The following is an 11,687-nucleotide window of genomic DNA, read 5'->3' as shown; positions in this document are numbered from 1 at the left end:
TCTCACAATCATGTACATACCCACTACAAACACATACACATAATTGATAATAAAATTAAAAAGAATATATGGCATACAAATGAAGACAACCATAGAAATTAGTATATACTTGTTTCTAGGCTTCTAACAGTTCAAGTAAACAATTTTCCTTTAAATTTTCATTAATGTACATTTTTAAATTTTTAATTGATTTTTCTGAGACAGTTTCATATATCCCAGACTGGTCCTGAACTCACTAGGTGAGTGGTTTGAATGAGAATGGCCCCTATAGGTTCATAGTTGAATGGTTTGGTCCCTAGTTGTTGGAACTGTTTGTGAAAGATTAGGAAGAGGTGTGTCACTGGGGGGTGGGCTTTGAGGTTTCAAAAGACTTGAGGCACTTCCAGTTAGCTCTCTCTGCTTCTTGCTTATAGATAAGTATGTAAGCTCAAAGGTACTGCGCTCCAGCACCATGCCTGCCTGACTGCTACTATGCTGGCCATGAGCTACATTCTCAGCCCCATTAATATTTTAACAAGAAATTGCTATTTGAAAAAAAAAGACTAAAATTTTATTTAAATGTGTACATATTTTAAATCAGTAATTCTAAGAATTTATCATAATAAAATAAGTGTTTATTTGAGTATGTTTAAGACAGCAGAGGTAGTAGGTAAGTGTCCCATAGCACAATAGATGCCATTACATTAGATCTACACAATTGAGCATCAGTTGTTAATTGACTGTGGGTCTTAGTAACACTGTAAACTGCACTGCTGAAATTCCAGTTCTCATGGGTCCATTCCATGAGGGCAGAGACCATTTGTTAGGTTCACTGATAAACTGCCACTGCCAAAATAATGACCAGAGTACATTAAGGTACCTAGCATTGTAGAATAGATGAAATTTTAAGAATTAGAAAATAAGGGCCACATATTGTAAAAAAGCAAAAATAAAGGGGGGGATGGAGAGATGGCTCAGTGGTTAAGAGCACTGGCTGCTCTTCCAGAGGACCTTGGTTCAATTCTCAGCACCCACATGGCAGCTCACAACTGACTGTAACTCCAGTTCCAGAGGATCTGGCACCCTCACATAGATGTACATGCAGGCAAAAAAACCTGTACATAAAATAGAAATAAATAAAGAAAGAAATTTACTACATATAAAAAAGCAAAAAAACAAAAGTAAGCCAGGCATGGTGGCCTATGTCTATAACACCAGCACTGGGAGACTGAGGCAGAATGATCATGATTCCAGACCAGTCTGGGTTACTTAGTGGGACCCTATCTCAAAAATCCAAGGAATCAGGCTGGAAAGACAATTTGGTGGTAAAGGGCTTGCCATGAAGACTGATGACCTAAGTTCCATCTCCAGAGCCCATGATAGAAGGAGGGAACCAACTCCCCAAAATTGTCCTCTCACCTCTACACACATGCCCCCCTCACCACATACACACAACAATAATAAAGTAAAAATTAAATTTAAAGCCAGGTGGTGGTGGCACATGCCTTTAATCCTAGCACTTGGGAGGCAGAGCCAGGCAGATCTCAGTGAGTTTGAGGCCAGCCTGGGCTACAGAGTGAGTTAAAGGATAGGCTCCAAAGCTACACAGAGAAACCCTGTCTCGAAAAACCAAAAATAAATACATAAATAAATAAATAAATTTAAAAATATCTAAGAAAGAAATATGTAAATGTACACTCAATAATCATTCATATAAAAGTTAATAAGCACATACATACACACATGCATGCACACACACATATATAGTAAAGGAAGATGAGAAAATAGGCCCAAATGCTCCCAATGGCTATCTCTGGATGAGTGGTTCTAGGATTTCCCCTTGCTTGCCTCTTTTCTGTACTTTATAAATTTTCCTTTACAACTTTTCTTCCTTGTTCTAAAACAAGGAGAAAAACCGCAAAGTCAACAGATAAGTTACAAAAGCCACATGCACACTTCTAAAAGCTTCTAGAATGTTCCTCACCCCTCTATTTTCGGGCTCCGGCCTCTGGCCTTGAGGACGAGGAGGAGTCTTCTCTCTGAAAAGGAATTGTACAAAGTAAGGCCATCACAGGATATTGTGAGTTGCTCTCTGTGAGGACTGACCAACAGGGTTTGGGCCACTCTCCTGTTCAACACATAAAACTACTGGGCCAGGTGGTAGTGGTGAATACCTGTAATTCCAGCACTTGGGAGACAGAAGCAGGCGGACCTCTGAGTTTGAGGCCAGCCCTTGGTCTACAGAGAGAGTTCCAGGACAGCCACAGTTAAACAGAAACCTTGTCTTGAAAAACCAAACAAACAAAAAACTGTGCTGGCTTAACCAAATGCTGGCTTAACTCCATTCTACCTCAAACCAGGAAAACCAGCTTGTTCTGAGAAAGCCATCAGATTGCACAGCCTATTCTTGCAACAGAGATCTTGACCCAGGAAGGTTATGAAAGATGGCTAGTTGCCTTCCCTGGGACTGCTTGATATGAGCTCATGGGTGCCAGAGGTCCCAAGCCAGACTAAAACAAAGGATGGATTATCAGCTAAGAGGGTTAGGGTTCGAGGTCTCTCTCTCTCTCTGATCTGTCCCTATTAACTTCAGTTTGGCCTCCATTACTCTTGGGCTAGTACCTCATGCTATCTTTTACTTTTGCCTCTAGTTCTCAGACCCTCCTACCACTCACCTAAACAGCTTGACTGAGAGTTTATTTCACATTAGGCACTAGGCAGGATGCAACCAATACTAATATGGTGACAGATACCACTCTTGAGATGATGCTAATTTCAGGAGAGACCTAATCAATCACAATATAGGATGGGAGCATTAGTGTGTGTGACAGGAATACGGCTGAGGGCAATTCAGATGGAGAAGATCACTTCAAGGAGGGAACTTCAAGGTTTCATAAAATCCGGCAGGAATCAAGAAGAGGCTGCAGGAAGTAGGGTGGTAGTGTGAGTAGGACCAGGGGGAGTAGAAGACACAGAGCAAACACAAGTGAGACAAATGTAACAGGACAGACCCTTTAAGAGAAATTGAGTGTGTCTGATAGACAGGAGATGAGGAGTCGGGTGAAGTGCTAGAAAAAGTAAGATATTCTTCTGAAAAAGTACAGATGCAGACCAAGAAGGCTACCTACATTTCTGAAAACCCAACCCCTGAAAAAGCCATTCAGACTTCCTGGTCCCTGTCTTCCTAAGGCACATTCACTGGTGCTGCAACCCCACTCCGTAGGCAGGCTCCTGCTCCCAGTGTAAGAAGTGCTTTCTCAACACTCTGCACACTTGCTATCATGATATCCTGAACACTGCAGGGAACCAGCCAACTGGCTGCCTGCGGGTAGATGACCCTGAGCAGCTATCTACACAGGCCAGCACAGGGCAGCTTGGCTCCTCTCCTCTCTCAAGCCTCACCCTTCCCAGGTGACTCTCATCTTGACCAAAATGGCTCAAAATCAAGCAGCCAAGGGTTAGAGTGCTAAGTGGATTGAATTCACCCCCAAGTAGGAAGTGGGTATCAGATGCAGTCATTACCTGGGATCCTGCTGCCCGGTGCTGCCCCTGCCATACAGTGGGATGACCTTGTCCCGGCTGATTCCAGCTTTGCAAACTGGACACACTTGTCTGTTAGGTCTGGTCTCCAACCACTGCAAGTGAAAGAAAAATACATTTTCAGTTAAGTACAGTGTGTGAACGGGGAGCCAGAGTCCTTAAAATGGGAAACAGCAGTTGGGAACTGGAACCTGATCTCTGTTCCTAGCATTGAAAAATATGTATTGGGGATAAAATCAAAATTGCCTTTAAATACTAGTAACTAAACAAGCTCTGTCTTTCTCTGTTACTCTCCAGGACTGTGAGCCATACAGAAGAAGGAATTGCAAGCTTGAGGCCTCCAGGGAGGCTCCTGGGGTGAACAGAACTTACATTCAGGATCAATCATATCATCATTATAGTGCTTTTCTGTGATTTCTTAAAAACAATTTACCTTTTTTAAATTATGTACGTCAGTGGAAGGTGGGGTTATGTGCAAACAAATATGCACACCCTCGGAGGCCAGAAGAGTAATCTGAAGCTGGAATTACAGATAGTTGTGAATATGGGTACTAGGAACTGCATGCACGTGGGTCCTCTGGAAGAGCAATATGTGCTCTTAATTGCTAAGCCATCTTTCCATCTCCAATTTTTTTTCATCTTTACAGTATTTCCCCAATGGTGCAACCTGACATCAGCACATGGATGTGTTAATCATTTTTGGGTCACTTAGTATTGTGTTAAGGGATAGATTTTGCTTAACTAATAAAGATTTATCTAAACTTTACTAATGCTTTATGTTAAAATATTTTTCTTAAAAATGAACAAAAGATTATTTTTAAAATGTTATACTTGTATTTTTTCCTTTTTTTTTTTTTTGAGGCAGAGTCTCATGTATTTGAAGATGATGCTGAATTCTTAATCATCACACCTTTGGCTTCCTAAGTACTGGAATTATAGGAGTATGTCACCACACCTAACTTGTGACCTCTTTCTGGGTACTGGATAGTTTCTTATGTATATTTTCTCAACCTTTATTTTTAGCACTAGGAGATAAACTCAGAGCCTTGCACATAAAGAATATACACACTATGAATGAACTATGCCCCAGCCCCTCGATATTATTTTAGGATATAAACTGCATCTCTAGACATGAAGATATAAAGTTCATTATATGAATATGAGCAAAGACTCAGGAATACAGAAATAGCATCTCATGATTTTATATCCCACATTTCTCACCTGTCAATGGCTCCAAAACCTAAGTTACATGATCTCTCAGTGCTCACACCAACATGTTCTGCCAAGTCTATTCTTCCAGGTTCGTTTGGGTCAGAATGCTCATCCCTAGCTCTCTCTTCTTTCTCCTATGAGGACACAGAGCAGTCTAGTCCCTGTCCACCCCTACACCCTCTAAGCCACCAAAGAGTACGCTGCTGTACTTCTGACACCCATGGAGATGATTACCTGGTTGTGACTGTTCATATCCAATTGCCAATGCCAAGCCCAGTTCTTAGGGAACACTAACTGGTTTTCATAATAAATTAAAACAAGGAAGACAGACTTTCCTTTTCTGCAAAAGCTATCTACTGTCAACAAAAAAGTTTAACTCTTCTCAATAATTTCAAGATCTTTCAACAAAGAGAGGTGTACTGATATGAAAGGAGCTACCTTTTTACTTCTTCAAATTGTATTTTCATCTCTGTATGTATGTGTTTGTGTGTGTGTGTGTGTGTGTGTGTGTGTGTGTGTGTGTGTGTACCCACAGAGGTGTTGGAGCCACTGGAGCTGGAGTTACAGGTACTAATAACTGGAATTGGTCCTCTGCATGTATGTGTTGGTGTGTGTATGTGTGTGTGTGTGTGTGTGTGTGTGTGTGTGTGTACCCACAGAGGTGTTGGAGCCACTGGAGCTGGAGTTACAGGTACTAGTAACTGGAATTGGTCCTCTGCAAGGGCAGCAAGCATTCCTAACCACTGAACTCTCTCTCTAGGCCAGAAGTTATCTTTTATAAATATAAAAGCTCAGAAACAAAAAATGATCTAATAGCTAAGGATGTGGCTTAGTTAGCAGATCAACTGCTTAGCACACAAGACATCCTGGGTTCCTAGCACCACATGAAGTGGGAATTGTGGTGCACACCTGTAATTCCAGCACTTTGAGGCAGGAAGATTTCAAGGTTATCCTCCACTACATAGTGAATTTGAGGATATAGCTTGGGACACATGTGGTTTCAAAACAAAAATAATACAAAAAGGTCCTAACATTATCAAACCCAACCCATTTGCAAATGAATCACTGAGACACAGAAAGTGGTGGTCAGCCAAGGCCATAATGGCTATTCTATTACTGGCAGAATCAGACCAACCCAGGTATGATATGTCCTTTTATTACATCAAATACTTGTCAATGGGAAGGTATATAAAAAGGGCAACTGAGCCCAGAAGCAAGGGAGATTGCAGCTTCTGACAGTAGTCCCTTGAGACAAGTATGTCTTGTGCAACTCCAGCTGATGAAAGACAAAGTAAAATAAAGTACATCTTACCTGATGCAAACACGGCCAACTAGCAGAGTCCCCAGGGCAGCCAGCCATCAGGAAGGAAAGCAGGAAGGAGAAAAATGCTTTCATTAGCAGAAACACTCCATGAGTAGGGAAAGACATCAGAATGGGGTAACTGGGGTGCTGTAACCCCAGTGAGGTTTCACAGGGATTACTGGCATCACAGACAGGAAAAGGTAGGGAGGGCTAAAATGGATACAGAGGCATACATCTGTTAACCCCAACACTAGGGAGGTAGGGGTGGGGGAGGATCAGGAGTTCAAGGTCATCATCAATTACACAGTGAGAATGGATACAGCCTAGGCTACAGGAGGACCCTGTCTTAAAACAACAAAATAGATAAGAAAAGGCTAAACCCACAAGAAAAAAAAAAGAGAGAGAGAGTAAAAGTTAAGACTCCAGTCTCCAGCCCAAACTCCACCACAAAAGCAGACTCCCATGGCCTAGACCACCCAGGCCCAATTTATCCACAGGTTAGTCTTGGAGAGATTACAGGCGCTGAAGGAATCCAATAAAAGTCAGGTATTCTCTGCAGGAAAAGTCAGCACTGTCGTGTAGCACATGACAACATGAACACACTTGTCATCTGCACCATTGTTCGCAGGTTCACAGCCTCCTTGGGCTCACAAGTCATATATGGAGTCTCTGTTATTTCACAACCATTTTAAACAAACTGCTTTTCTGGCAGGAAGTGGTTTAAAAGTCCAGGCCTACTTAAAACATCTTTGTAATGGAAAGGATGGAGAGGCTACTAGGGAAAGGGTTACTTCCATCTTACAGAGCTGCTGCCCAACATGACTTTTCTTTCTTTTAAATTATTTATTTATTTGAATTCAGAGTCTTACCATGTAGCCCAGACTGGCTTCAGACTCATGATCCTCTGCCTCAGAGGTCAGAGTTCTAGGTTTATTTTATTTGTCTATTTTTATGTCTATGAGTGTTTGCTTACATATATGTCTGTGGACCACATGTGTACCAGGTGCCCACAGAAGCCATAGGTTGTTGGATCCCCTGGAATTGAAGTAACAGATGGTTGTTAACCACCATGTAGATTCTGAGAATCAAACCTGGGTCCACTAGAAGAGCACCTAGTGCTCTTAACCACTGAGTCACCTCCTCAGCTCACTTCAGGGTGCTAGGATTACAGGTGTGTACCATACCCCTGGCTCCAGTGTCTCATTTTTAAAAGAGAAAGCCAAGGTATAGAAACATGTAACTGACATCAGGACTAAAACTTTCTACTGCCTCTTCAATACTTAGCACTGCATAAAAAACATGACATAATACTAAGGGAAAATTAATCAATTCCAGATTTTTAGTATTTCTTTTCTTTCTTATTAATAAGTTAATCAACAAATACCTACTACGACTTACTATGTGGCAGCCATGGTGTCTTTCACATATCATGTGCCTTTTCTAGATGAATAAAACTGTGGCCTAAGCAGACAGTGCTTCTCTCAATCCCTGAATGAGGCTAGTTTCACCAACAAATGCAGTTTCCTAGACATAAGGGCTGCCTCCTATCTGAATCCAACACTGAGCTTTTGGACACTGTAATCTCTGGAGGGGCACCTCAAATCACAGCAGGACTCCTCTAGAGCTCCCTTAAATATTATAGGGGGAAGTGTAGGTGAATGAATGACCTTCAGAGCAAAGCTTATAGTTATAATAAAGGCACGAATCCAGAGGCAGAGGCAAAAGGAGTGCTAGAATTTCAGGTCAGCCTGTCTACATATCAACCCTGTCTCAAAACCCAAATGAACAAAACTAATGATGAAAATTCTTCCCATTTATGAAGCAACTACTATGTGTCAAGGGAGTGGCTGAGTTGACTTTTATTTCTTTCTTGTCATTGGATGGTCACCAGGAGATATAACCATTCCTACTTTACAGAAAAGAGGAAGGTGATGTGCAGAGAAGAAACAGATTTGCCTAAAGACACTACGGTCTGGACGCATCTGCTTCATCTTTGAATCTGATTTTTCTAACGGTATTCTGTCTCTTAATTCTGTCATTTTGGTCTATCTATACAAAACAATTAAGGCAAAAATCTCAAATACAAAAACCTCTGCTCTAGTCTACTATTTCACCAATAAATTTATCTTTTATATTGCTGAGAATTAACTCCCCCAAATTGCCTTCTTTACCATATTCCTGCACAAAAACATTAATCAGCTCTATATCCCCTAGGTTTGATAATCTGGTCCACTCCTCCACAGTCATTCTTATTTCCTAACATACTCACTCCCCATCCAGGGTTCTGTTGAGAGGAGGACAATAGCCTCAGGGAGGCAGATGAACCGACAGTGCACATATCCATCCCCAGGAACCGACTGCTTTGGGCTGGCACACATCTTCATCTTATTTGCCATTATTTCCCCTCAGCTTTCAAGGTTTCTCCCTACCCTTCAAAGTCTAGCTCAACATCTCAATAGAAAAAAACAGCTACTACTCAACATTCACCTAAGTTCTCAGAGGCAGCAGGGAGTTCTATAAGCACTGAGACCAGGAGGACACTGACCTTACTGCTTCATTTCACAACATACACATTAAATACAGAATAATTACCATAATAGCTAGCACACATGCTATGTGCTCTTTTAACATGCTTACTATTTTTGGTCCACTCACTTAACACTCATAAATAAGCCTGTAATGAGGCAGAGTGCATGTAAGCACTCTGTCTAAGATCGTCCAGTAGGGAAGTGGCAGAGTCAAGTCAGAAAAGGGGGAAGTCTTGCTACATACACAGCTCTTGCTCAAAACCACTATGCAATCTGTCTGTAGGCCCAGCACAGCAAGTGGCAGTAATGTTCACTAAATGGGATTACTACTGGAGATACAGGAAGACATTAGGATGGAAAGAGGATTTGCCCAAGGTTACCAGACCTTCAGCAGTAGAGCTGGGACAGAAACTGAGGCTTCTTGTCCCTTGGGTCTGAGTGTATCAGGACTCAGTATGAGGGAGACATCTGCTGGAAGCACCTTCTGTCTAAAGTGAGACACTTGCCCAGGGTGTCCACAGAGATGGCAGGAGGGGTACTCACCAGAAGAGGTGGCCGCACAGGCTGATGACAGCGTCCTTGGCTGTGTCCAGGCATATGTTGCATTCAAAGGTACTGTCCTGCCCTCCACTCTCACCAGTGCCGTTGCTGCTGCCGCTGGGGCCCCCTGCACTGGAATTCTCAGAGGATGCAGAGGCCGAGGGCCCCTTACTTGCCATTGTTGGCCGCCAGCAAAGATTTCAGTGAAGATTTTCAAGACACTCCTGGAAGACAGAAAGCACTGGATTGTCCATTGTTGCAGCCGACTTCTCACAACTTCCATGCCAATGCCTCCATCTTCCCTCAGCTCTAAGCAATAGTTATGACTGAATTTGGAAGCAGATTTCCCAGGGGGTTGCAGGGACAGTAGCTGTAGGGCTGTGTACTTCTTATGAGTTGCTCGTGAACATAGCCCAAAACACATCTCATAAAACAAACACAAACTGCAAAAATACTGAGCAGCCTCTAGAAGGTTCTCAACGAAGTTCCCCTGTTTATATTTACATTCTCCCGTATTAGCCATACCAGTCGATAAATATATGCTCCATTAAATACTAAGTGGAACTGTCAAGCTATCTTTTAATTTTGGACAACTTTTATGTTGACCAGGCCAGGAGAACTGACTTTACTCAAGACTGTAATTGGTATATAGCAGAATATAAAGAATTTCCTGTGACTGTGAAAGATTAGGAAGCTTGGAGCAGCCAGATGATGGTCTTTGACACTTTCTACCAGCTGGAATACCACTTACCTTACTTAGTCTAAATTTACCAATACACTTAAAGAGGAAGCCATGTCAGTAAAGAAAAAGTTGTCTATCGCATACCACTCAAGGTCATCCTGCACACTCATGGTCTGGGCAATCCTGATCACTTCAGGAAACATCAGACTGAGTTATCTGGTTAACTGAGTACTGTGGGTTTGAGACCAGGATTCGTGACACACACTATTTGTATTCAAACCACAGCATCATCATAGACAAAGCTGGTCACTAATAGCCAGTGGAAACATACCACTGTTGACCATCAATTCCAAATCAAAGAAACCAGGGAAAGATAATGAGATCCATTCAAGGGATACCCAGGAATTCTGAGTGCACTTGAAGAACCTGTCAGGAGCCTCACTGGGTTGCCCTTATTATCTCAGAAACTAGAAGCAGGAAATACTGGGTGGTTACCACAGTCAGAGAACTGAAGCTTAGACTCAGCCCGGCCTCCAGCTTGCTAGGAACTACACTTTTTCCTGCTATGCTTTTCCCATGTGTAAAATGAGGACTCACCACGGGGGTCCCCGAAGACCACCTTGATTGATCTCAGCTTCCAAAGTAAGAAAAGATGAGATCCCCAAAGCTGGTTTTCTCAGACCAAGAAGCCTTCCACTGCTTCTTCAGAGGGCAGACTCAGAGCTTGGGGCTCATAAGCAGCTCTCGCTACAACAGCAGCTTAGCGACCTGAGCAGGGAGCGAGGCCGGCTCACCACCACTTTTTCACTCAGTTACATCATTTTACGTGATGTCCCAGAAGGGCAGCTGGCTGCTGACTGTATCAGTGTCTCGCTAGCCTCAGTTCCCAGACCTTCCTCCTCTTTTATAACTGTGTGTGTGTGTGTGTGTGTGTGTGTGTGTGTGTGTGTGTGTGTGTGTGTGTGATGTACTGGGGAATAAATGTAGGCCCTCACACACGCTAGCTAGACACTAGGCACTCCACCATTGAGCTTTAAACATCCCCAAACAAACCCAGGGCTTCCTTAGTGAAAAAAAAAAATCTTTTTGAGATTTATTTCATTTTATGTATATGACTGTTTTGTCTGTATTTATTTGCAGCACATGTACACCCAGTGTCCATGTAGGTCAGAAGAGGGAATCAGATCCCTTGGAACTAGAGTTATGGATAGTTGTGAGCCACCATACATATGGGTGGTGGGAACAGAACCCAGGCCCTGTGGCAAGAGCAACAAGTGTTCTTAACCACTGAGCCATGTCCCCAATAAACCTCCTTGTTTGGAAAAAAAATCTTTAAATATTAAGAACTAGCTGGGTATGGTGACACATGCCTATAACACCAGTTAGTACTCTGGACATTTAGAAAATTGTCAACTGAGAAAAAAAAATCAGTCACACAAAGAAGTGGGTTTTGTTGTTGTTGTTTTATTGTTGTTTTCTGGGTTTCTCTGTGTCCTGGAACTCGCTCTGTAGACCAGACTGGCCTTGAACTCACAGAGATCCACCTGCCTCTGCCTCCCAAGTGCTGGGATTACAGGCATGCGCCGCCACCACCCATTTTTTTTTTTAACTTCTTTTGAGACAGGGTCTCTGTGTAGCCCAGACTGGCCTGAAACTCACAAGGATTCCTGCCTCTTTTTTTTTTTTTAAAGGTTTATTTATTTATTTATTTATTTATTTATTTATTTATTTATTTATTTTTGGTTTTTCGAGACAGGGTTTCTCTTGTGTAGCTTTGCGCCTTTCCTGGAACTCGCTTTGTAGACCAGGCTGGCCTTGAACTCACAGAGATCCGCCTGCCTCTGCCTCCTGAGTACTGGGATTAAAGGCGTGCGCCACCACCGCCCGGCCGGTTTATTTATTT

At 42.5% G+C, this 11,687-nt stretch overlaps 1 protein-coding gene across 2 annotated transcripts in view; it reads right to left on the bottom strand.

Annotated features, from left to right (window-relative positions):
• Window positions 1-1,739: 1,739 nt before the first annotated feature.
• Window positions 1,740-11,687, bottom strand: part of Rnf185 (ring finger protein 185) — a 31,602-nt gene continuing 21,654 nt past the window's right edge. Inside the window, exons 3-6 of one of the 2 annotated variants that reach the window (XM_028870695.2) lie at window positions 9,106-9,326; window positions 6,044-6,062; window positions 3,502-3,614; window positions 1,740-2,018 (exon numbers count right to left, since the gene is read on the bottom strand). In XM_028870695.2, the coding sequence (XP_028726528.1) occupies window positions 1,877-2,018; window positions 3,502-3,614; window positions 6,044-6,062; window positions 9,106-9,281 (450 nt within the window). In that variant the 5' untranslated portion in view covers window positions 9,282-9,326 and the 3' untranslated portion in view covers window positions 1,740-1,876. The remainder of the gene's footprint in view (window positions 2,019-3,501; window positions 3,615-6,043; window positions 6,063-9,105; window positions 9,327-11,687) is intronic. The other variant, XM_028870694.2, reaches the window with a different exon arrangement.

This window comes from Peromyscus leucopus, chromosome 7 (assembly GCF_004664715.2).
Source record: "Peromyscus leucopus breed LL Stock chromosome 7, UCI_PerLeu_2.1, whole genome shotgun sequence".
NCBI lineage: Eukaryota > Metazoa > Chordata > Mammalia > Rodentia > Cricetidae > Peromyscus > Peromyscus leucopus.
Note: the sequence above shows the minus strand (reverse complement) of the source record. Positions and strands in the feature narration are given on the sequence as shown.